Source organism: Sceloporus occidentalis, unplaced genomic scaffold (genome assembly GCF_023333645.1).
Source record: "Sceloporus occidentalis isolate IW3139 unplaced genomic scaffold, rSceOcc1.0.p SCAF_91, whole genome shotgun sequence".
NCBI classification, from domain to species: Eukaryota; Metazoa; Chordata; class Lepidosauria; order Squamata; family Phrynosomatidae; genus Sceloporus; species Sceloporus occidentalis.
The window spans coordinates 3,383,897-3,410,106 of NW_028317071.1; the positions used below are offsets into that span (position 1 = coordinate 3,383,897).

The 26,210-nt window shown below is 46.7% G+C and overlaps 2 protein-coding genes across 3 annotated transcripts in view; both read right to left on the bottom strand.

Annotated features, from left to right (window-relative positions):
* The window catches only part of LOC149284563 (pyroglutamyl-peptidase 1-like), a 31,173-nt gene extending 20,551 nt beyond the window's left edge, over positions 1-10,622 (bottom strand). Inside the window, exons 1-2 of the mRNA XM_089496533.1 lie at positions 10,566-10,622; positions 4,222-4,274 (exon numbers count right to left, since the gene is read on the bottom strand). Coding sequence (XP_089352659.1) covers positions 4,222-4,274; positions 10,566-10,599 — 87 coding nt within the window. The 5' untranslated portion in view covers positions 10,600-10,622. The remainder of the gene's footprint in view (positions 1-4,221; positions 4,275-10,565) is intronic.
* A 2,624-nt stretch (positions 10,623-13,246) lies between these two features.
* On the bottom strand, positions 13,247-20,210 carry LSM4 (LSM4 homolog, U6 small nuclear RNA and mRNA degradation associated). Of its 2 annotated transcripts, XM_089496564.1 has the most exons (5): positions 20,142-20,210; positions 17,450-17,491; positions 16,852-16,950; positions 14,789-14,972; positions 13,247-13,744 (listed from the first exon to the last, which is right to left on the bottom strand). In XM_089496564.1, exons 1-5 carry the CDS (start codon positions 20,142-20,144, stop codon positions 13,653-13,655), a joined length of 420 nt encoding a protein of 139 aa, XP_089352690.1. In that variant the 5' UTR covers positions 20,145-20,210; the 3' UTR covers positions 13,247-13,652. The 2 variants fall into 2 exon arrangements, with proteins under 2 accessions (XP_089352690.1, XP_089352689.1); XM_089496563.1 differs by lacking the exon at positions 20,142-20,210 and having other exon boundaries at positions 17,450-19,094.
* Positions 20,211-26,210: the final 6,000 nt, after the last annotated feature.

Sequence of the window (26,210 nt, forward strand, 5' to 3'; positions counted from 1 at the left end):
TAGTTTGGCAGATTGGCTGGCTGTGCTGAAAATGCCCCCACCCACCCAAAAAAATGAAATCCAGGATCACATTTGGCCCACACTTTGCCTCTTTTAGAAATGCTATTTTTGCATTAATGCAAAAAAAGGAAAAGGAAAAGGAAAAAAAGGAAAAGGGGGTTTCAGGGGTTTGACTGGATGGTCCTTGTGGTCTCTTCCAACTCTATAATTCTATGAAAAAGAAAAAAAGGAAGAAGTGGAGAAAGAAGCTACGTTTCTAACCCTGACGACTCAATGATGTCTGGATCAGTGGTGATTTGTGGTGGGGGCAAAAAATTCAGAGCCCTGAACATTGCTAGTTTCATTATGAACACAGAGAAGTGCAAGCTCCTAGTTCCCAGGGGAGAAAAGGATGCTGGAATGTGTGAACCATTCCAGTCTGGAATCAGAAAAGAAGAAAAACTGCCAGCCAGGAGGGAACTTGGTGACCTGGCTTTCTCTCTGTCCCCCTACTAGTTTTAAACTTTACTTTTTTTATATGGCAAAGTTATGTCAATTTGAGAGCTAGTGTGACATGGTGGTTTGAAAGTTGGACTTTGACTCTGGAGACTAGGTTTCAAATCCCCACTCTGCCATGGGAACCCATTGGGTGGCCTTGGGCAAGTCACACTCTCTCAGTCTCAGAGAAAGGTAAAGGTAAACCCCCTCTGAACAAATCTTCCAATGGAAACCCTGTGATCAGTTTGCCTTAAGGTGGCCATAAGCTGGAAATGACTTGAAGGTACCCAACCACAACAATGCTAATTTGGAGAATTGGAAGTAATCTTATACTACAGGCTCAGTGCAAACAACCACAGGAGGCAGGTTGCACAAAATCACACACTGCCCTTTTGAGCCTATGGAGCTGGTTGTGTGTAGAGAGAAGAAAGAGATGGGAAGAAGATGAAGCCACTTTGTACAACCATTGCCAGCACAGAAAAGATCAGACATGGAAAAATTAATTTGGGAGGGGATGTGTGTGGCAACAATGCCTGGAAAACCCTATATGCCTTTTTCAGCCAGAGCTGGGAAAAGTAACTTCTTCAGATGACAACTCTCCCAGAGCAGAGTGGGGGATTCTGGGAGTTGTTGTCTCTAAAAAATAACTTCTCTAAGCTCTGGAAAAGAAAGAAGACAAGGTTAATTTCTCTATGCCAGGAGAAAATTTCACAATGTGTAATGGTATGCACACACAAGCTTGGATTGGAACGCAGACCTACAAACTCGGATCCAAAGGTCAGGGAGAAAGCAATCTGCATTGTGTCTCTTTGGGTGGAGATAAGTGGCGCAGCTTGAGGATGTGTCCCAAGAGAGAAGAATGGTTCAAATGAGACCTGAAGCAAAGAGAACTAGAAACACCCAATAGTTTAATTATTGAAAACAGCCCAACATGCTTTGGCCTAGACATTTTAGTGGCCTTCTTCAGGGGATTCCAGCTTTAAAGTCAACTGCAGAGATTTTAAGGGAGACAGCAAAATGTATGTGAAGAGGCTGAAGGAGCCAAGCATGTTTAGCTTGGTGAAGAGAAGACTAAGGGGTGACAGGATGGCACCCTTTCAATACCTCAAGGGTTGCCACAAGGAGGCGGAAGGAGGCTTGTTCTCTGCTGGCTCAAAGGTGAGGACTGCGTCTAATGGGTGTAAAGTCTAAAAGATACTGCAGAAATAATCCAGTTTGAGACTGTTTTAACTGCCCTCACTCAGTGCTAGTGAATTCTGGGAACTAAAGTTTTGAGAAACGTTTAGCCTTCTCTGTTAGAGAGCTCTGCTGCCACAACAAACTACAATTCCCAGGATTCCCTGCACTGAGCCAGGGGAGTTAAAGCAGTCTCAAACTGGATTATTTCTGCAGTGTGTTTTGGACCCAAGTTACATGAGAGCAGATTTTGACTGAATCTTAGCAGGAACTTCTAAGTGCAGTTCAGCAATGGAACCAATGGCCTAGAGTGGTGACCTTCCACTTGTTTTGGACTTTTGCTCCCAGAAGCTCCAGCCAACTTGGCCAACAGTCAGCAATGATGGGACCTGACGCCCAAAACAACTGGAGGACCAAAGGTTGGGAACCACTGGCCTGGAGAAGAGGCCATGAGGCAGGGTGGAAACTATAGCCTTCTAGGTTATCATCATAATTTTTGGCCTACAACTCACAATAGGTCCAGGCACCTTATCCAATGGGGGTAGACTATGGGAACTGTAGTCCAAAAGCTTCTGGATGGGCATAGCTGTCCATCCTCATCCTGCTCTTAAGAGACAGACTGCATCTGAGCATGGAGTTTCCACTAAGCCATTTGGATAAGAGATATCACAGAGATGAACAAAGACTTAAGCCATACTGGTTGATAGTTTTTTTACCCTTGCATTAGAGACTGGCCATTAAGAGAACAGCCCACCTATGCTGGCTAGCCTCTGGCATTTAGTAATCCAAAGCAGACTTCCCCTGCACATGGAGGTTCCATTTCCATTCACCCTGGTCAACAGTTAGTGATAGACCAACTTGTAAGGAAGGGTGTCCCAAACCAGCCACATCTTGTGGCAATGAGATATAGAATCATACAATCGTAGCATTGGAAGAGATCACAAGCGCCAGCCAGTCCAATCCCCTTCTGCCATGCAGGCATTCTCACTCAAAGCATCCCCGACAGATGGCCATCCAGCCTCTGCTTAAAGACCTCCAAAGAAGGAGACTCCACTACACTCTGAAGAAGGAGTGTGTTCCACTGTCGAACAGCCCTTACTCTCAGGAAGTTCCTCTGAATGTTGAGCTGGAATCACTTTCCCTGGAGCTTGCATCCATTGCTCTACTGTCTCCTTTTCTCTGGAGCAGCAGAAAACAAGCTTGCTCCCTCTTCAATATGACATCCCTTCAAATATTTAAACAGTGCTATCATATCACCCCTTAACCTTCTCTTCTCCAGGCTAAACATCCCCAGCCCCCTAAGATGTTCCTCATAGGGCCTCATGGTTTCCAGGCCCTTCCCTATTTTAGTCACCCTCCTTTGGACATGCTCCAGTTTCTCAACATCCTTTTTAAATTGTGGTGCGCAGAACTGGATACAGTATTCCAGGTGGGGCAAGTGAGTTTTCTCAAGACAGCCATCTATACCAGAAAGGAAGGAATGGGTTCAGGGGGAGCCATATTTCACAGGCAAGAAAGAGTCAGGAATACTGGCACAGGACTGATAGTAGCCCAACTCCCAAAGGTATATAGTGGCATTGTTGCTCGCTGACAATGGTATTTTTTAAAAATGAGGATGTATTTGATCAGTCTCCCACCATACTCTGCCTTCAACTCACTCATGAGCAAATCCAGTTGCTAACCAAAGCCTAATCAGACAATGCAAATCAGATATCCCTCTGAACAATGATCAGAAATACATGCAAATAAGCATAGATGTTTGATTCAGAACTTCTTTTTAGTTCAACTGTGGAACTTAAAGCACCACTCAATGAGTGATCGTATTTGTTTTGGTAATTAGTTTTTTAAGTGCAAATATTTATAAAAATGGCTTCTCCCATAGTCTTACATCAGGGTGATCAGTTGCAATGAGGGCCAAATTCTCCTTGCCCCCCAGGCTGCAGCACCCTGAATCCTTTGAGAACTGGCCAAGTTTCTGATAGAGAAGTGATTAAATGTGACTTCTAGTTTCTATTTTCCAGGATGAAATAAAGCAAACCTACCCCAAATTTGGTGGGGATCTAAGTAATAATTCCTAAATATTGTAAAGGGACCAGATACCACCTGATCTAGGAAACTAAGGTGGATCAGCCCCAGTTAGCACTTGGATGAGAGACCATCAATAAACACCAAGCACTATAGGCAATATTTCAGAGGAAGGAATGGGCAAAACCACTTCTGAGGATTCCTTGCCTAAGAAATTCATAGGGTCACCAGAAGTCAACAGGCAACCTGAAGGCACAGAGAATCCTTAAGATCTTTCAGAGCTGTGCCAATGTTTGTGGCCCAAACTGAATTTTTTTCTTGAAGGTCCCCCTTTTTTTTCTTGCTCTGGTCACCTGTAGCTGGTCATTACTCACCAGAGGTGACCAAGCCATGGGGCCACTAGCAAGCCTTGGCTTAGATCCAAAGCAGGCATCTTCAGTGGGCCCTAGGAATGCTTTGGGGAGAGGAAGGGCTGGATGTTGGCACTAGCAGGTTGGTGTATTCTATTTACAGAAAGGCCTCAAAACCCTGTAGGTTCTTTACCTGAACGGCGATCCAGCTGGCGTTGACTGAATGTTCTCCAAATGGGCCAAACCCTGCAACAACAGAAGCAGACTGTCACAGGGGTGGCACTGTGCTCATCAGGGCAGAGGAACGGGCCAAGCTGGGCAGTCCCCACTCACCTTGCCAACATGAGAATGCACAAAGTTAGCTTCTTCCCCCAGTTTTATTTACTGAGTACATTTAGAACCAACCTGTCCTCCACTGTTGCTCCTCCCACTCCGTTCTATCAGCAGATCAACCCTAGCAAGGAAATGTACTGGCCCATAGCCACCTACTTATATATATCTGGGTCTCCCCAAATCTAGCCTCTAACCAGCATTCCAAATCACGCACCCTTTTCCCCTCATGTCTTCAAGTGAGCCAAAAAAACTTACTTTCTCTTTTCCACCTCCGACTTGGGAGCAGATAAAATTCTTCCCCCTGTGCCTTCAGATAATCACACCAACCTCCCAAAATTTATTCAGAGATGTTTCAGTCACAACAGCTGCCTCTACACTGCAGAAATAACACAGTCTGGCACCACTTTAACTGCCATGCTATGGAATTTGGGAATTTGTAGTTCTCTGAGATATTTAGCCCTCTCTCTCAGAGCGCCCTGGTGTCACAACAAACTACAAATTGCAGGATTCCACAACATGTAGCCAGGGCAGTTAAAGTGGCCTCAAACTGCATTATTTCTGCAGCGTAGATACAACTATGGTCTCTCACCCCCGGAGAGCAAGTGCCAACGGATGTATTGCTTCTCACGCCAGTGAACGTACCAGGCAGAGCGTGTGGGTGAGATGAAATCCTGGTGTGACCAAGCATCTGCTGATGAGAATCAGTTCAGTATTATTTGAGATGGGGTAGAAGACCCATTTTGGTCTATATTATAACTGTTTCATTATTGGAAACCTGCCCCAATTAGATGACCTATAGACATAATCAGTAAAGTACACAGGGAAATAAATAAAGAAACCAAAGTCCAACACCCTCCTCCTCCAGTCCAGGTTTTACTTAGTAAACGTTTTTGAAAGCTAAGCAAAATTACGAAAGAATATGGCCTAGACACAAAGGTTACCAAACCATCCTGCCCCACATGCTCACATCTGGGTGTTGGACCTCTAATGAGTAATCTTGTTAACTAGAAAAGCATAAATGCTATTACTGCATAAGGGATGTTTGCAGGGCTTGTATCACAAGCAGGGGCTAGGCAGTTCAGAGCATGTGAGATGGCAGATTTTTCATTAACATGCCAGAGCAGTTGTCCTACTGGTCCTAGGGCAGAGGAGTGGGGAGAGAAAGGACAAAGATAATTTAATTCAGTCCACAAGCAAATTGTTATTAGAGCTCCTGCTCTCAGAAATAGCTGTTGATGGCTTGAAAGAAAGAAAGAAAAAAGACAGTATTTTCCCAGTGTACAAAACAAAAAAGGGTTTGTGCCCACTCGCCTAGAGAAATAGGTTTATCCACCACATGTGAGCAAGTCTTTACAAGCTTGGTTTAACTGTACACATAGAAATTGCAAAGCAATTCTTACAAACAAACAAAAACATATCATCTGTGACCATCTAGAAAGCAATGCCATAATCACAAAAAGTCAACACGGGTTTCAGAGAAAGAAGTCATGCCTGACAAACCTCTTTTTTTGATAAAATGACCAGCTTGGTAGATGAAGGAAATGCTGTGGATACAGTATATCTAGATTTCAGTAAGGCCTTTGACAAAGTTCCCCACGATATTCTTGCAAACAAGCTTGTAAAATGTGGGCTAGACAAGGCAACTGTTACATGGATTTGTAACTGATTGACCGGCCGAAGCCAAAGGATGGTCAGCAATGGCTCCTTTTCATCCTAGAGAGAAGTGACCAGTGGGGTATCCAGTGGAGCTCTGTCCTGGGGCCAGTGTTATTCAACATCTTTATCAATGACTTGGAGGACAAAATTGGGGGAATACTTATCAAATGTGCAGATGACACCAAATTAGGAGGAATAGCTAATATTCCAGAGGACAGGATCAAGATTCAAAATGACCTGAATGAACTAGAAAGCTGGGCCAAAGCTAACAAAATGAAATTCAACATGGAGAAATGTAAGGTACTGCACTTAGGGCAGAAAGATAAAATGCACAAATATAGGATCATGGGGGACACCTGACTGAATGAGAGACTTATTCATGTGAAAGGGATCTAGGAGTCCAAGTAGACCACAAGTTGAACATGAGTCAACAGTGCGATGCGGCAGCTAACAAGGCCAATGCGATTTTAGGCTGCATTAATAGAAGCATACTGTCTAGATGAAGGGAAGTAAAAGTGCCACTCTATTCTGCTTTGGTCAAGCCCCACCTGGAATAATCCTGTGTCCAGTTCTGGGCACCACAATTAAAAAAGGACATTGAGAAACTGGAGCCATGTGTCCAAAGGAGGGTAACCAAAATGGTGAAGGGTCTGGAAACCATGAAGCCCTATGAGGAAAGACCTAGGGAGCTGGGGATGTTTAGCCTGGACAAGAGAAGGTTAAGAGGTGATATGATAGCCCTATTTAAATTTTTGAAGGGATGCCATATTGAGGAGGGAGCAAGCTTGTTTTCTGCTGCTCCAGAGAACAGGACCCAATGGAGCAATGGATGCAAGCTCCAGGAAAAGAGACTCCAGCTCAACATTAGGAGGAACTTCCTGAGAGTAAGGGCTGTTCGACAGTGGAACAAACTCCCTCGGAGTGGAGTCTCCTTCCTTGGAGGTGTTCAAACAGAGGCTGGATGGGCATCTGTTGGGGATGCTTTGATTGAGAGTTCTTGCATGGCAGAATGGGGTTGGACTGGATGGCCTTTGCGGTCTCTTCCAACTCTACGATTCTATGATTCAACAGATGTTTCATCCACAAATAAAATGTGGCGGAGACAAATGGGGGCATTAATGAGGGCATTAAGCTGGACTTGGGCACTTTTTGGGCAAAAGATACAAGCTGGTGAGAGAAAGCATGGTATAGCAGTCTAAGTGTTGCATTATGACTCTGGAGACCAGGGTTTGAATCCCTGCTTGGCCATGGAAACCCACAAGGGCAAGTCACACACTCTCAGCCTCAGATGAAAGCAAAGGCAAACGTCCTCAGAACAAATCTTGTTATGAAACCCCATGATAAGGTCGCCAAATAAAACAAATTATTATTATAAATCGGAAACGACTTGAAGGCACATAACAATACCAGCTGGCAAGGAGTGGAAGAGCTTCCCCAGACAAAAGTGAAATACCTAATTTGTTTTTGAGGTGTTTTTTTTAATGTAACTGTGGTCATCAAACATGTAGCTTTATGCCAGCAAACCAAATGGGAAAATAAAAGGTAAAACCTTTGACAGTTCACACCTATTTCTTGCCATCCGTTGTGCCCTAGAAAAAAAGGCCAACTTTCAAGAAGTTTTTTGAGCCCAATGGCCAGATGAGCACCGTTTTTTTTTTTGCCAAAGGCCAGCAGCCGTTTTCAAAGCAAGACTATTTTCTGCAACATTCCCAGGATTTTAGCATGTAGGAAAGAACACTCCACTAGTACTCCCTGCCCCGATTTTATTTTTTGGGTATCAAAACTAAGAGTAAGTCCAAGGGCAGAATTTCAGGAAATTCTACAGGTGCCAGCTGCATAGCCGAAGCCTCAGAGAGAAAACAGCAGTCTTTCAATGTCCTCTCTAGGCCTCCCCCCAAACTCACCCAGAGGGCTCCTTTGTGTTCTTTCTTGCTCCACTAAGGCTGCTGCCATCAGATAAGAATTCAATGGAGTATTTTGGAGACTCTCTGGACGCCTCTGACTAGAGGCCTCTGAGGCTAATTAGCAGGAAACCAGCTGCTCCCAGCTGCCTGAGTTTTATGGGATTATCTCAAAACAGAAGAGCAGAAATGTGGATGAGAGCATGTTGCACTCCAGAGCATGAGCACAGGCCAGCAGCACAGGTAACAGCACCAATCGGGAGGAAAACCACCTTCTAAAGTACAGTAACTTGTCTTTTTAACAAGTACAGTGGTCCCTCCACATTGGCTGGGGTTCGGGATGAAGGGCCCCTGTGAATGCGGAAAACTGAACATTAAAAAAACAACAACAGTATTCTTTTTACCTGAGAGAACGCTCTTCTAGGCATCTCCAGGTCCTCCAGCGCGACCATAGGGTTGACGTCAGCCAAAGGTTGATCGCAGAATCATGCTGGAGGACCTATAAACACCTAAAGAAGGGTTTTCTCCAGGAACGTCTAAATTCTCCAGTGCAACTCTATGGTCAACTTCTGGCAGAGTTGCACTGGAGGACATTTTTTTAATCAAAACCTTGAATAACCAAAGCCGCAAAGGTCAAAGCCGCAAATGTGGAAGGTCAACTGTCCACAGGTGATTCAGGGAGCGCTGGTTTAGAAATGCACCCCACAGGTGTGCAAGGACAGAGGCTTACAGAGGCCGCCCACCCCAGCCATCTCCTGCTTCAGCTTTTGCAATGGGGCACCAATGCCTGGCATCCCTTCCTCTGCCAAGAACTAACGGTGTTCCAGCAGTTCCAATTCAGGCCAAACCAGTCGATCCAGAGGGCACTGCCTTGGTTGCCATGACTCCAGTCATTGATGCAGCTGGGCAGGTGGGAAATGGCGTGGCGTCCGAGTTGCCATTCCCCCTCCCACAGACAGTCCCCTGGCTGTCTCCCCACTTCCAGCCCCAGCCTCTGCCCCCTTTTGTGCCCCAACAAGCCTCTTTCGAGACAGGGCCTCTCATTCCCTGCAGCTTCACATATCGCTCCTCCTCTCGGCCCAACCAAGCTTTCCCGATGGCTCCTGCAGGACCGGAGCAAACTTCCCAGAGCAGTTGGAGGCTGGCTTGTGGGGCTCTTGTAGCACCTTTGAGACTAACAGGAAGAAAGAGGTTAGCAGCATGGGCTTGCCTAGACTTACCTAAGTCTACTTCCTCAGATGCGCTGTAGACTTAAGTCTACGAAAGCTCATGCTGCCAATGTCTTTCTTTCAGTTAGTCTCTGAGCTGCTACAAGATCTGTTTACATACAGTTTCCAGGATGCTACACTGATTTGGGATGTAATGATCAAATAGTGTTGGAGCTCTTTTTCTGCCTTCAGACATTTCACTTGTTGCCAGGGAAGAGAGGGAAGCTTAATGGGGCGGGAGGTCGGCGGCGGAGAAACCAGCCCACTCCTCGGCAAGCCTTTTGGGGGTCTCTCATATCTTCAGACAGAAGGGCAAAAATTCAACCTGGCTTTTCCGACCTTTTGGAACAGAGCAAACAATGCAAAATCCAAGTTTTTGAAAGAGAAACCCCCTATTTGTGATCTTTGCTTCTTACCGACACAAATAGCGTCCACATTAAAATGGTGGAAACAATGCACCTTTTGTGTCTTCTCCTATATTCCCCCCTTCTTTCATCCAGCTTCCTCCCCTCTATAAACACAGAAATAAGTTTTAAACCCACTTTTGGACAACTTTCACCAAGTGAACACAGGGACCCATCCCTCTCCCTCAACACACCATTCATTCCCCCTGGACTCTGGCATGAAGCCTCCACTGAGAAACACATTGGGTAAGCACTACTAGGGCTAAAGTGAGACAAGGGTGAAGAGAAATGGGGCAGTTAAACAGAGTGAGATCAGAAAGAGAAGCTACTCTTTGGACACTGGAGGAAACTGCAGGGGCCTTACTACTGGGAGGAAGTTGCCACAAAGTCCAGTGTGTAATGAGAGTGAAGCACAAAAGAAGAGAAAGGGGTCTTGTTTTAAAAGGAGACATCTGGGGGGCGGGAATCATGGGCTGATCAGTTCAATAAAATGAAGGCTATATATAAAGGGTGGTATATAAAGGTGTCATAGATAGATAGATAGATAGATAAGCCATATATGAAGGGTGTGAGTTACATAAAGAGTGGATAGTTAAATAAAATAAGGGCTATATATAAAGGGTGGTATATAAAGGGTGTCAGTTAAATATACAAAGATATATATATATATATATATATATATATATATATATATAAAAACAAAAGCCATATATGAAGGGTGTCAGTTACATGGAAAGAGTGGATAGTATATAAAGGGTGTAGGGCTAAATGAAAAGGCTGCATCCACACTGGGGAAGTAACCCGGTTTCGGAGCGCTTTACCTTGTTGTCTGGCTCAAGGCTATGGAATTCTGGGAGTTGGAGTTTGTTGTGGGGCCCGGAGCGGAGCTGCCGCTCCGCTCCGGGCCCACAACAAACTCCAACTCCCAGAATTCCATAGCCTTGAGCCGAAAAGAGAGTTAAAGCGATGCCAAACCGGGTTATTCCTCCAGTGTGGATGCAGCAAACACACTCCGGTTCCTCTTCCTCCGCTTACCCGTCACTACCACCGGCCGCCGGCTCCTCTCCATGGCTCCGCTCTCCTGTTGGCTTCCTTCCCTCTCGGCCAACTTGAGGCAACTAACGGAGTGCCGCCTCCGCCCCTCTCGCAGGCCCAAGCCACGCCCACTTAGGGGCGGGGCCAAACGGCGTCCCGCCCCAAAGAAGAGGAGGAAGAACGCTTATGAGGAACCATAGAGGTGAGATGCACGAGTCCTAGAGCGCTCTCCTTTACCATAGAGGGGAGGGGAAGGAGAGGCTCTCTTTGGTTCTTTAGGCCTCCCTGCTTCTCCTCCTCCTCCTCCTCCTTCTTCTTCTCCCCAAGGTTGCCATGGCTCCCATTATGAACTCTACAGCTGTAGAAATAATAAAGTAATAAAGTTTATATTTACAGATTTGATTAGTATGTCATCTCTAGGAATCTTTAGGTCCTCCAGTGCAACTCTATGGTTGCAACTTGCACTGAAAGACCTAGAGATTCCTAGAGAGAACACTTTGTAGCCTTTGTAGCTCCTCCAGCGCAGTTCTATGGCCAGTGTCTGTCGGACGCTGACCATAGAGTTGCCCTGGAGGACTTGGAAATTCCTAGAGAGAACACTCTACTAGGCCTTTGTAGCTCCTCCATTGCAGTTCTATGCTCAGTGTCTGTCAGACGTTAACCATAGAGTTGCCCTGGAGGACCTAGAAATTCCTAGAGAGAATACTCTACTAGGCCTTTGTAGCTCCTCCAGGGCAGTTCTATGACCAGTGTCTGTCGGACGTTGACCATAGAGTTACCCTGGAGGACCTAGAGATTCCTAGAGAGAATACTCTACTAGGCATTTGTCGCTCCTCCATTGCAGTTCTATGGTCAGTGTCTGTCCAACATTGACCACAGAGTTGCACTGGAACAACTAGATTCCTAGAGAGGTGTCCTCTCAGGTAAAAACAAGGTGTTTTTGTTATTTGCAGCTTTTCCATATTAATGGGGGTCATGCCCTTAACCCTAGCGAATATGGAGGGACAATTGTAATTTTTGGGAGGGGGGGGGGTTCAGGTTGTGTGGCCAATGTTTTAGAAGAGTTTATTCCTGACGCTTCACCGTCATCTGTGGTTGGCACCTTCAGAGAAATAAAACAGAAATAAAGAAATAAAAGATGCCAGCCACAATCCCAGAACACACAGCTTCATGCTATTGGGTTCTGGGATTGGTAGTTTTGGGAGCTTTCTCTATCAGAGGGCTCTGGTGCCACAGCAAACTACCAATCCCAGGGTTCCATAGGCTTCATCCATTGTAAGTTAAAGCAGTGTCAAACTGGAATAATTCAGCAGCATAAAATCATCAAGAAGGCAGTCAGCTGAGTCTCTGCAAAGCAACAAAGGCCAGTGGAGGAGGCCAAGGAGTGGTCAGAAAAATGAGGGGTGGGTGCACTGAGTGGAGAGATGGGGCAAGGCCAATGGCCCAGCCAAGGATCCCCCCCCCCTTTAACGCCTGTCCTGTTTGTGGGCCTTCCCAGCCTGGCACCCATTGCCTACAGTGGTGACAAAGTGATAGATGCTCCATGCCCCTTGGCCTGATCGCACATAGGGGTGCTTCCATGCCACACCATCATGGTGGCAAAGCCTCAACGCCAGCGGGCTTCTTGATCTCATGGAACCTTGTCAATTCATGATGGATTTGGAATCTCCTGCCAGATAATACCCCAAATTACAAATCCCAGGCCTCCATGGGACTGGATACGTTTCTTTGAGAGTAAGAGGCCCCCTTTTCAAAATGGGGACATCCCTGATTTTATGTTGGTGCTGTTCTGATTTTGACCTTTCTTCAAGGATATCAAGATGACAGCTTCTGGGGTGGGCAGTTATGGACCTGATGTTGGACTACAACTCTCAGGGCCCCCCAAACAAGTGGAGAGGTTAGCTAATGCTCAGAGTGTACATTTCTGAACTGATTTACCACCCCTTGTCTTTGCTTTAAATCATCTTTGCTCAACACCTTTCAGCACATCCTTTCTTTAAAATCATCTTTGCTCAGCTCTTCCACAGAACCCTTGTCTGTCACTCCAAATGTTCCCACCCACCCACCCCTTTCTGAAAAGAAAATTACACACACACACACACAGCCCCTGAGTAGGCAGACATACCTGCCTGCAGCTGGTCCACAGCTTTGCCACAGTTGTCCATTCCAATCTACCTGCTTATGGATGGCTTGTTTCTCCTGTTACTTTTTAGAACTAGTAGTAAAAGGGGGCTTTCTGGAGGCAGCCTACTCTGCATTTCCACAGCCTTCCCCATGCTTCCTCTGTTGTAAGTCTTCTTTAGAAGAAGAGAAAGCAGAGATACCAAGTGGTACGTCAGTGAGCCATTTGTGGCCCTCCAGGTGTTGTTGGACTGTCACTCCCAGCATACTTCACCACTGGCTGTGCATCAGGGACTTTGCCCAGCCCTGTAGTACAAAATGGGTTTATAATCAACCCTGGAAACCTAGACATCATCTGAAGTTTCCAGGGAGCTCCAACTGGGGAGGGAGAGCATCTATCATGCTCAGGAAGCAGTTGGGTCCTAGAAATGGGGAGAAAATGCAAACTCGGAGAGAAGAGTGACATTTAGAATCTCTCTTCAAAACGTCCTCATCCTAAGGTCCTGTTAAAAGAAAGTGGGCTTTCCTAGAAAATACAAAGGTGTAGTGGGAAAAGGGTGTTGCTGTTCCAATTCTTTTTATTTCAAGGGAGGGGAGTCTGTGTAGAGTCTCAAATGCTGATCTTGTGCAGTGAAACCTGTGTTCATACAGACTACGACCCCTTCTCTCCCAACACAAGGCCAATGCCACCCTTCCCGCAAAGAAAGCAGTTGCACAAACATCAAGATGACCAATAGAGCCAAAACTATCCTTCACTGTCCTTCAGTGTTTCTTCAGGTCAACCTGCCTAAGTCAGAAGGCAACTCACAACAGAGACTTCTGTTGAAATCCCATTTTTGTTATATTAAAAAAAGAGAGAGGGAAAAAAACACAAAAAATCGCCCAATCTAAAGTCTGTCTTGTGGGACCAGGAAAGACAGGGGACCTGCCTCCCCCTGTGCTGTGGCAATGAGGTCCAGGAGCCTCTCACTGTTTCACCGGCTGTCTCCCTGGTTTCTTCTCTTGCTGTCCTCGGCCACTTCCTGGGATTCCGCCTCGCCCACGGCCTCCAAACACACCTGAGGGGAGAAAAGCAAAGGGAGGATGTCATTCTCTAAAGAAAGCAGGGGCTCACCCCAACACAAATGTGAGGCAGATAGCAAACTCTCCAACGCAGTTATCAGTGACCAGCAGGAAGGGATATCCCCAGCTGAAGTTCACAGGGCAGCAACAACTGTCTAGCAGTTGTTGGGTATCTGAGAAATGGAATGAGGATGTCACCCTCCTTCTGCATCCCATTTCTCAGATACCCAGCGACAAACCTTCTCCGGGCAACACACAGATTTGCTTTCATACCTAACAGAACTGCCCATTATTCACAGGCTTATAGGTAAGCTGCAAAGCCATTTGCGCAAGTGGCCACTCTTCGCCCTAGGTTATCTCTGACCTTGCAAGACCGAACTTAGTCCTCACATTCCTGTTTCCAACACTGGTTGGCTAGATGCTCAGAGGTAGCCGTCTAAGAAGCCCATAATCAGGGGATAGAGGCTTTCTACCACCAGCTTCAATGAAAGGGACACTTCTCTCCTGGGTACCATCTGCTGCATCATTTACCACCTAGAAAGCTTATCTTATTGTAGTGTACAGCACTCAGTGTACAGCACTGCAAGAATTCTTGGGGAAGCCTGGGACTACAGCCAGTTCTGGCACACAAAGAACTTGGCACAGCCAGCAAGGCTGTGGACACTGGCCTGGTACTTTGGAGTTCTTCTTGTGCTCCTACTGGGGTTAGTTCCAGCCTCCCAGTTCAGAGTTCCTTCAAGGTTCAGCTCTATTGATGGTAAATGACACAGCAGATAAGTCTACTGTAAAGAAGCCCTTTCACTGATGGGGCCCAGCACCCCTCACAGCCAAAGGTAGATTTGGGCTTCAACTGAGCTCAACACTACACATAGGCAAAAGCTTCCAATTCCATTGCTGGCTGTCTATGAAAAAAAGCATCGTGTTCACTCAGAGGCTGTCAGGGAACCTGAACTTCCAAATTCAGGAATTGGCCAGCTGCACCTAGATACTGGGGCTGACAATGAGGATCTTGTTCGGACCTAAACCCTCCCAGCCCTTACCCCGTCCAGTGCCACCAACACCGCGCCCCTTCTGTTGCTGCTTCTGCTGCATCCCTCCGCGCCCTCGGCCTTTCGACACCACCTCTTCCTTCACCATGTCAATGATCTCGTCCGGGATTCGCAGGTACTTGATGGTGCTGCCTCGAATATAACACTCCGGCATCCGCCAGAACTTGTCTCCATCCTGCCCAAAAAGGGGAAAGTCAGAGCGGGCTAGCAATGTAAATTACTAGCCCACATGAGAAGTTGGCTTTCCCTACCTTCCCACAAGGAAATTCATCCATCAATTCGAAAAATTCACTTCAGAAAAGAAATCTGATCAATCCTTTTTACTTTTAGTCTGCTCCAATACATAAAATTAATATCATACAAAGCAAAACACCAGAAATAGAACTTAAAGACAATACACTAGTAATTCATGATTTTCCAAAAGGAGAACCATCTCTTCTTTCTGCTGATTGGAATAGTCCAGCATGGAAGCAATTTTTGCATGTTCATTTCCAAGATGCTTCTCCCTCCCTCAAGCAAAGTGGCTTTAAAAAACCTTGGAGCTTCTAGAAGGGGACTGGAAGAGTCCCTGCCTTCGTCTTATACATAAATTACAATCTGGATCAATTCCCCTAAAACTGTCCTGTTCACCCCACCACCACCACAGCTCCCAATCTGAAAAATAAGAGGCATCTTGGTCTCCTCTTAAAACTTGGTGCATCTGGGATCAGTGCTGGCAGTACCACCTAGTGGGCAACAGGAAGAACAACTAAGAAAGCAACGTTTCTGTCCCAAAGGCAGAACCTCAGTAAGTGTGGTCACAGCTAGGGGGAAAAATAGTTTTCTGGACTACAACTTCCAGAATACCAGTACAGTATATTATCAAGCAGCTCCATGGCATCACAAGAGTGTTTCATCATGTTTTTCCATCATGGTCCTCTTTCAGAACAACTGATCAAAGAATCATAGAATTAAGGAAGACCACAAGGCCCATGCAGTCCAACCCCATGGTATGAAAGGTTGACATGCTTGGTATGGCTACTTAAAACCTTTAGGGGAGAGGATGCAATGGCCAGCTAGTGGAGTGATACCTCCTTGGGAGTGAAGGAGGTGGAAGTGGTACTTGGATCACCTTGAAGAGGCAGTGCTTCAAGACCATTCCTAATGAAACCCTCTCGAAATTGTAAAATGACTTGAAGCTACTGGAAAATGTGTGAGGACATATGAAAATTCAAGGTTTGTTTTTATCTCTTTCTTTGTCTCTCAGTAGCTCTAGACACAATCAAATACAGAATCCTATGGAATAGCTGCCCAGACTGAGAGAAGGTGGGAATCCTTTGCAGCCTTTTTGGTCATACGACTCCAATGCAATGGTCTCACCAAGAAGGTGATCCTCACAACATCCTTTTTTCAGTGCTACAGTATGCTAAAGCATTTCTTTGTTCCAAGCATTTGAATGGATGGATTCATCAATATCACCTTATTACATGGCTCTTACTATGATTTTTTAAAAATCTTTTGTCCACAGCAGAGGTACAGTTTTGCATTACACACAATTTTGATTATTAGTTTGCCATATTCCAGTTGTCATAAAGAAAAAGGCAAGTAAGAAACTTAACAACCCCAACTCACACTACTTGTGAGATCATAGCATGCTAAACACACCCAATCTTGTCTGGTATCAGGAGCTGATGGGACTGGGCTTGGGTGGTCCTTGGATATGAGGCCACCAGCAAAGATGACCTGGGATCTCCAGGCAGGGCTAGGAATGAACACTGTGGAGCTAGAGTTGACAATGCAAGGCCACAGATGGCCCTATGGGTCTGCCTGAGTATAAGGCAACCTCTGATGTTCACACAGCCCCTTCTGCATCCAGTCCCTGTTTTTGGCAGACTGGGCTAAGAAAGAATGACTCCTGAAAACCTGGAGCGCTGATTCTGCCAGTCATAGCTAACAACACAAAGGCCTGATGAACCAATGGTTCAACTCAGTACAAGGCTGCTTCCTAGTTATTATGTAAACCCTATCCACATGGATGCTGACCCATCACACGCAGGCAAAATAGCCATCCTTACCCTGGATGTACAGATGACTTCACGAAGGTTGATGTTCATCCAGTTGTCACAGCTCACCAAGTGCCCGTTGTATGTTTCCCCATTTTTGAGCTCCACCAGCTGAAATGGCAAGACACAGACTCAGTCAGGATGAGACTTATGGTAAGAGCTCTGACCTCTGAAGAGCAAGCGATGGAGACCGGGTCCTGACACAGACCCCTTCTCAGTCCTTTCTGACTGCCACCCTGACAGGAACAGTGTGCCCTCCTGAATGATGCTGAACTGCAGCTCCCAGTATGCTCTACTATTGGCTAAGCTGGCAGGGACTGCTGGGACTTTAGTCCAACAAATTCATTTGCAAATAATTTGCAAATAATAAAAGGGAGCCAGGCAGTTCTGGGGCTCTACTTCTGTGGCCTGCAGGAGAGCAAGCTAACTTCAACCAGAACAAAACCCAAACCTGCCCTAGAGGTACTGTGAGACAAAGACAAAATAACTGTTTTTAAAGGGGGGGGGGGCGCTGAATAGATTTTGAGGAAGGAAAAACAAACAATCTGCACCCCACTTCTGCAACCCATTTGCAACACCGGTGTTGTGGAACAACCACAGAGTCACTCACCATGGGGTGGTTCTGGGCTGTCTTCAACAAGGATAGTGGAAGCTGAAAGAGGAAAACCAGGGAGCTTGAAAAACATGTCAGCAATGCAGAGAAGCTTCTCCCATGGCCAAAGTCCTGGTTGTAGACATGATCCTGCTTCCCCCAGCCCATGGCTGCCCTTAGAATCACAGAATCATAGAGTTGGAAGAGACCACAAGGGCCATCAAGTCCAACCCCATTCTGCCATGCAGGAAATCTCAATCAAAGCAACCTTGACAGATGTCCATCCAGCCTCTGTTTAAAGACCTCTAAGGAAGGAGATTCCACCACTCTCCGAGGGAGTGTGTTTCACTGTCGAACAGCCCTTACTCTCCGGAAGTTCCTCCTAATGTTGAGGTGGAATCTCTTTTCCTGCAGCTTGCATCCATTGCTCCGGATCCTGTTCTCTGGAGCAGCAGAACACAAGCTTGCTCCCTCTTCAACATGCCATCCCTTCAAATATTTAAACAAGGCTATCATATCCCCTCTTCACCTTCTCTTCTCCAGGCTCAACATCTCTAGCTCCCTAAGTCGTTCCTCATAGGGCATGGTTTCCAGACCCTTCACCATTTTAGTCGCCCTCCTTTGGACATGCTCCAGTTTCTCAACATCCTTTTTGAATTGTGGTGCCCAGAACTGGACACACTCAGGTGCGAAGGTGCCAAGTGCTAAGCAACCACCATGCCATACGCCTATGTTGTTGTTAACTGCCTTCGGGTCAACCTCGACTCATGGCAACTCTGTGGGTGAGAGACCTCCAAGTCCACCTATCCTCAAGCACTCTGTTCTACTGCTGCAGATTCATGGCTGTGGCTTCTCTGATTGAGTCTATTCATCTAGAATGCAGTTTTGCTTTTGTCCCATTGCCTTCTTCCTTGCCAAACATGATAGTCTTTTCTAGCGAGTCCTTCCTTCTCATGATGTGGCCCAAGTATGATAGCTTCACTTTAATCATCTTGTCTTCCAGGGAAAGTTCAGGCTTCATTTCTTCAAGCACCCATCTGTTCATCTCTTTGGCCAGCCACAATCTCCTCCAGCACCACATCTCAAATGAGTTAATTTTCTTCCTGTCTGCTTTCTTCATTGTCCAGCTCTTGCATTCGTACATATGTGATGGGAAATACAATGGATTGGACATATATCTGTCAGGGATGCTTTGATTTAGATTTCCTGCATGGCAGGGGGTTGGACTGGACGGCCCTTGCGATCTCTTCCAACTCTATGATTCTATACACACACACACACACACACACAGAGGAAGACCACCTGCCAGATGGACAGAGCCTTTAGCACCTGACCAAAGCAGTGGAGGACACGGGGGCTTGGAGATTCCTCATACACAGAGCCACCATGAGTCCAAGTTAACCCAGGGACAGCTAACAACAAATATATTTGCCCCTCCATATTTGCTAGGGTTAGGGGCACAAGACCCCCGTGAATATGGAAACACTGCAAATAACAAAAATGCCATATTTTTACCTGAGAGGACACCTCTCTAGGAATCTCTAGGTCCTCCAGTGCAACTCTGTAGTCAACATCCGACAGACACTGACCACAGAACTGCACTGGAGGAGCTACAAATGCCTAGTAGAGAGTATTCTCTATAGGGATCTCTAGGTCTTTCAGTGCAACTTTTAGTTCAAAGCTAACCATAGAGTTGTACTGGAGGTCCTAGATATTCCTAGAGAACATATTAATCCGTGAATAATCAAAGCCACAAATATCAAAGCTGCAAATATTGAAGGATGATTGCTGTATAACAAGCAATCTCTCTTCCTCACTGTACTAAGCCTATGACAGCCAGTGTGGCATAGTGCCTTGAGCAGTGGACTATGATCAGCCCCAAAACCTACCAGGCGACCCTTGGGCAAGAAGTCACACTCTCTCAGCCTCAGGGGACGGCAACGGCAAACCCTCTGAACAAATATGGGCAAGAAAACCCCAGGATGGGTTGGCTTTAGGGTTGACGTAAGTTGTAAAGAACTTGAAGATTCACAACAACAACAACAACAACAACAACACTGAGTAAGCCTCCCCAGCCTCTTCCCGAAGCACTCCCAGAACAAGAAGCCCCCCCTTCCCTCGGGGACCCTTTTGTCCTGTCCTGGCCTCTCTGGATGGAGGGGATGATAGGTCTTATTATCCCCCCCAAATCCAGAGGGCCAGGACAGGAGAGGAGGAGCAAAGGCTGCCTCCCAAGAGGGGCCCCTTTCTCCTCCCCAAAAACACCCCCAATGTCTGCCTGGTTGGGGACCCTCCCTTCCTCCCATAACAATAAAACCCATGATGATGATGATGATGATGATGATGATGATGATGATGACAAGGTCCAAAAACACACTGCAGAAAAAAATCCAGTTTGAGACCGCTTTCACTGCCCTGGCTCAATGCTAGAGGATTCTGGGAACTGTAGTCTTGTGAGACGTTTAGCCTTCCCCGTCAGAGAGAGCTCTGGCGCCACAATAAACTACAGCTCCCAGGATTCCCTAGCGCTGAGCCAAGGCAGTTAAAGCGCTCTCAGACTGGATTGTTTCTGCAGAGTTATCCGAAAAGGTGCGGCGTTGCTTTGGGGACTGCAACTCCCAGCATCCCCTCCTCCAGCCAGGCTGGGAGCTGCAGTTCCTCTCCCAAAGTAACTTTTCCAAGCTGGGCAGCCCCTCTGCCTCCTGCTCACCATCCTTCTCTGCTCAGGCGCCGCGCCACTGACGTCACTTCCGCTTCTGCCCTGCTCGGCCTAGCAGCCAATCAGCGCCGAGCTCGGCACGGCCAATGAGAGCCACTTTTAGCTCAGCCGCAAAGCAGAGAAGGAAGAAGGCGAGGGTCCACTGTCGCAAACGCTTCCCCAGAGAAGAGAGGGAGGGGCAAGGCCAAACCTAATAATTGTTACTATTTGGGCCACAACTCCCAGAATGCCCCAGTCCATCCTCTTGCGGGTTCTTTGGTTCACTCTTTTGCGACAGTGGTCCCCTCCTCCTTCTCTGCTTTACGGCTGAAGGGTGGTGTCTGTGGTTAACAATCTCTCTCTCTCTCAGTGGTCCCCAAACTTTGGTCCTCCTCCACCTTGTTGGACTTCAACGCCCAAATTATTGGCCAAGCTGGCTGGGGCTTCTGGGAGTTGAAGTCCAAAAATGTGCCTGATGCTGACTCTATGGCAATTTGGGGCAGGAAGCGTAGGAGATTTCTGTAGTTACTGAGAAATCTTCCTGTGTCTCACCAGTCACCAACCAACTGAGGCAAACCCAATAAGGCAAGGGGCCCTCAGGAGATGGAGGCACAGCAGTTTGTTTAAGCCGGTGGCTCCCAGAAGGAACTTGTGTTCCATCAGATTCTGAGAGCCCCGAAGAAAAGTAACTTTTGGCTTTTATAGGTTTTCAAACAAATAAATTCTTCTAACACTTTTAACTGGATACAGAAAAGTTAAACATAGGAGTTTATCCCACAGGAGGAATTTCTCTTAATTTCGAATGGAAAGAAAGTGGGGCCAGAACGCATTCATGTGAATTCACTTGTTCAGCAAATTTATGTGAATTCAAATTGCGTTCAAACTGACTTCCCATTGCCTGAAAATAGCTTGCCATTGCCCGAAATTGCGTGTGATAGTCTATCATGCAATAACGTTAATAATAATAATAATAATAATAATAATATGTTTTATTTATAGACCGCTATTCCGCGATGATCATAGCGGTGTACAGTAAAATCGTTAATACAATAAAAATACAGTTAAAGGAGGGAGAAGTCTCATCCTTCAGGCAGTCCAAGATGTTGCTGGGTCTGCCTGATGGCTCCCTCTGAGGCCGAGATGACAGTTGAGGAGGGAGGGGCCTCTTCCTTCAGGCAGTCCAAGATGTTGCTGGGTCTGCCTGATCTCTCCCTCTGAGGCCAAGATGACAGTTGAGGAGGGAGGGGCCTCTTCCTTCAGGCAGTCCAAGATGTTGCTGGTCTGCCTGATGGCTCCCTCTGAGGCCGAGATGACAGTTGAGGAGGGAGGGGCCTCTTCCTTCAGGCAGTCCAAGATGTTGCTGGTCTGCCTGATGGCTCCCTCTGAGGCCGAGATGACAGTTGAGGAGGGAGGGGCCTCTTCCTTCAGGCAGTCCCTGATGTTGCTGGGTCTGCCTGATCTCTCCCTCTGAGGCCGAGATGACAGTTGAGGAGGGAGGGGCCTCTTCCTTCAGGCAGTCCCTGATGTTGCTGGTCTGCCTGATGACTCCCTCTGAGGCCGAGATGACAGTTGAGGAGGGAGGGGCCTCTTTCTTCAGGCCGTCCCTGATGTTGCTGGTCTGCCTGATGACTCCCTCTGAGGCCGAGATGACAGTTGAGGAGGGAGAGGCCTCTTCCTTCAGGCAGTCCAAGATGTTGCTGGGTCTGCCTGATGGCTCCCTCTGAGGCCGAGATGACAGTTGAGGAGGGAGGGGCCTCTTCCTTCAGGCAGTCCCTGATGTTGCTGGTCTGCCTGATGGCTCCCTCTGAGGCCGAGATGACAGTTGAGGAGGGAGGGGCCTCTTCCTTCAGGCAGTCCCTGATGTTGCTGGGTCTGCCTGATGGCTCCCTCTGAGGCCGAGATGACAGTTGAGGAGGGAGGGGCCTCTTCCTTCAGGCAGTCCCTGATGTTGCTGGGTCTGCCTGATGGCTCCCTCTGAGGCCGAGATGACAGTTGAGGAGGGAGGGGCCTCTTCCTTCAGGCAGTCCCTGATGTTGCTGGGTCTGCCTGATGGCTCCCTCTGAGGCCGAGATGACAGTTGAGGAGGGAGGGGCCTCTTCCTTCAGGCAGTCCCTGATGTTGCTGGGTCTGCCTGATGGCTCCCTCTGAGGCCGAGATGACAGTTGAGGAGGGAGGGGCCTCTTCCTTCAGGCAGTCCCTGATGTTGCTGGGTCTGCCTGATGGCTCCCTCTGAGGCCGAGATGACAGTTGAGGAGGGAGGGGCCTCTTCCTTCAGGCAGTCCAAGATGTTGCTGGTCTGCCTGATGGCTCCCTCTGAGGCCGAGATGACAGTTGAGGAGGGAGGGGCCTCTTCCTTCAGGCAGTCCAAGATGTTGCTGGGTCTGCCTGATGGCTCCCTCTGAGGCCGAGATGACAGTTGAGGAGGGAGGGGCCTCTTCCTTCAGGCAGTCCAAGATGTTGCTGGTCTGCCTGCTGGCTTCCTCTGAGGCCGAGATGACAGTTGAGGAGGGAGGGGCCTCTTCCTTCAGGCAGTCCCTGATGTTGCTGGTCTGCCTGATGGCTCCCTCTGAGGCCGAGATGACAGTTGAGGAGGGAGGGCCTCTTCCTTCAGGCAGTCCTAGATGTTGCTGGTCTGCCTGATGGCTCCCTCTGAGGCCGAGATTAAGCCCCATGATTGCATTCAGATTGCCATTGGATTATACTTCCAATTCCCCTTGTCTGATAACAGAATTTCCCACAATCAGTGACCAGATACATGCAGACATCATATCATTATTATGTTTTTAAGTGCGGTCCACTCAGCACCAGGCAGGCAAAACATCCTTCACAATGTCATCCTGCGCCTTTGCACATTTCTCTGTAAGCCTCCTCCTCAGCATTCCTCCATCAGGGCCTCCTCACTTTTAAATTCCTGTCTGTTCAGGCCCTATGTCTCCTTTTCAGTCGTGCTCCTGGTCTCCCTGGTTCTAAAAGAAACCTGCTTCACCTCCACATTGGCTGGGGCCGTGAATGTGGAAAAACCGCAAATTAAAAAACGCTGTTCTTTTTACCTGAGAGAATACCTCTCTAGGAATCTCAAGGTCCTCCATTGCAACTCTATGGTCAACCTCTGCCAGAGGTTGATCATAGAATCGTGCTGGAGGACCTACAGATGCCTAGAGAAGTGTCTTCTGTAGGAACATCTAGGCTCTCCAGCACAACTCTAGGGTCTGGCAGAGTTGCGCTGGAGGACCTAGAGATTCCTAGAGAGGAAATTTTAATCCAAAAAGCAAAAGTCAAAACCACAAATGTGGAGGTCCAACTGTATGTTGCTGATATTGTCCTCATTTAATTATAGTAGCATTTTCCACATTTTATGGGTTTAACCGCATAGAATTTTTAAATCTTTTACACAAAATTGTTACGTAATTTGTTTTACATTGTGTTAGAATACAACACAACATGTAAGAACAGCATAATAAAAAGTTATGCTGTTGTATGTTGTGTTGCATTTTAACACTTTGTATGGAAACGGCCTTTGTTCTAAGCATTAATAATAAAGGACTTAGATGACGATGTGTGCTTGTCTGGGTCAGACAAGGCTGCATCTTACCTGTTTAATTTATATGCTGGCTTTATTGTAAGGAAAGCAGGTTTGGACACAGAAGAAGGAGGAGTGAAAATAGGAGGAAGGAACATCAACCATCTTAAGATATAATGTATGCAGATGACACCATAATAACGGTGAAAGACATCACAGGCCGGGAACAACTACTAAGGAAGATCAAGGAAGAAAGTGCAAAGGAAGGCTTGCTGTTGTACATAAAGAAAAAAAAATAATGACCACAGAAAATGGACACACATTCAACCTAGACTATGAAGAAATAGAAGCAGTAAAGAAATCTCATACCTGGGACCAAACATTGATAGGAATGGGGACTGCAGACAGAAAATCAGAAGAAGATTAAGAATGGGGAGGGTGGCTATGAAAGAAATTGAAATTATCCTAATGCAAAGATATACACAAAAGTCAGAATCGTACAAGCCATTAATTACAAGCCATTAATCGTACAAGAACATTAATAACCTAAGATACACAGAGGAGACCATGCTACCAGCAGGAACTAACAAAGAGCTGAAACAATTGCTGAAGAAGGAGGAAAGTGCCAAGGCTGGATTAATGCTGAACATGAAGAAAACAAAAAGTAATGACTGCAGAAGATCTATAAGGATTCAGCCTAGATAATGAGAAAATGGAAACAAGAGTTTCTATTTCTTGGATCAAATATCAATTGGAATAGGGATTGCACTTAAGACATTAGAAGAAGACTAAGGCCTGTTACAGACTGCCAAAATAAAGCTGCTTCGGATCTCTTTGGAGGTATGCTATTGAAATGATGCATGGGTCTTATGAGTCCGGAGGTCGCGCCAAAGCCACACTCCATTCCTAAGCACCGGAGTGCAGCTTTGGTGCAGCTTCTGGATTCTTAGGATGCAGGCATCATTTAAACAGCATGCCTCCAAAGAGACCCGAAGCAGCTTTATTTTGGCAGTCTGTAACAGGCCTAAGACTAGGAAGAGTAGCCATGAAAGAATTGGACAAGGTCCTATGGAACAAAGCTATACAACTGAGCACCAAAGTTAGAATTGCACAAGTATTCCCTATTACTTTGTGCAATGTGAGAGATGGACAGTGACAGTGAAGAAATAAGACAGGAATAAAATCAATTCATTGGAGCTGTGGTGCTGGAGAAGATATTGAAGATACTGTGGATGGCCAAAAAGACAAACAAATGGATCCTTGAAGAGATCAAGACAGAACTCTCTCTGGAAGCCAAGATGACAAAACTGAGGCTGTCATACTTTGGACACATTAGGAGAAGGCAGGACCCATTGGAAAAGATACTGTTAGGAAAGGTGGAGGGAAGCGGAAAGAGAGGAAGGCCGCATGCTAGATGGATGGACTTTATTAAAGAGGTCACACAAGTATACATTTGCAGAGAAGTGGCAGACAGCAGGGTCTTGGAGAAGCTTCACCCACAGGGTCACCATGTTTCAAGATCACCTCAAGTTCACCTAACAACAACCAAAGCCATGGGTTGGACTTCATGGCCCTTGTGGTCTTTTCCAACTCTATGTCTCTATGATCAGTTCTGAAAGGAGACCGTGGTGGAAAAACATGATGAAACTCTATTGCAGTGTTGTGGAGCTGCTTGATAATGTACTGGGATTCTGGAAGCTCTAGCCCAGAAAAGTATTCCCCCCCCCCCCCCAATCTCTGGCCATACTCCTTCATGTTCTGCCTTTGGGACAGAAATGGACAGAATGACCTGAACAGATTATAAAGCTGGGCCAAAGCTAACAAAATGAAATTCAACACAGAGAAATGTAAGGTACTGCACTTAGGGTGGAAAAATGAAATGCATAGATATAGGATTATGGGGGACACTTGGCTGAACAAGAGACTTATTCGTGTGAAAGGGATCTAGGAGTCCAAGTAGACCACAAGTTGAACATGAGTCAACAGTGCAATGCAGCAGCTAACAAGGCCAATGCAATTTTAGGTTGCATCAATAGAAGTATAGTGTCTAGATCAAGGGAAGTAATAGTGCCACTCTATTCTGCTCTGGTCAAGCTCCACCTGGAATACTGTGTCCAGTTCTGGGCACCACAATTCAAAAAGGACATTAAAAAACTGGAGCGTGTCCAAAGCAGGGCGACTAAAATGGTGAAAGGTCTGGAAACCATGAAGCCCTATGAGGACCGACTTAGTGAGCTGGGGATGTTTAGCCTGGAGAAGAGAAGGTTAAGAGGTGATATGATAGCCCTGTTTAAATATTTGAAGGGATGTCATATTGAGGAGGGAGCAAGCTTATTTTCTACTGCTCCAGAGACTAGGACCCAATGGAGCAATGGATGCAAAGTGCAGGAAAAGCGATTCCAGCTCAGCATTCGGAGGAACTTCTTGGGAGTAAGGGCTGTTTGACAGAGGAAGACACTCCTTCCCTGGAGATTGTGGTGGAGTCTCCCTCCTTAGAGGTCTTTAAACAGAGGCTGGATGGCCATCTGTCAGGGATGCTTTGATGGAGAATTCCTGCATGG

What these genes read in the sequence shown, in the direction of transcription:
- LSM4 (XM_089496563.1), bottom strand. Translation starts at nt 17,599, where the DNA reads ATGGGCTGGGGGAAGCAGGATCATGTCTACAACCAGGACTTTGGCCAT. An exon ending in AAGTCATCTGTACATCCAGG is followed by an intron (nt 14,973 to 16,851) that starts GTAAGGATGGCT and finishes CTTTTTGGGCAG; the next exon opens with GATGGAGACAAGTTCTGGCG. An exon ending in TGTTGGTGGCACTGGACGGG is followed by an intron (nt 13,745 to 14,788) that starts GTAAGGGCTGGG and finishes TTCTCCCCTCAG; the next exon opens with GTGTGTTTGGAGGCCGTGGG.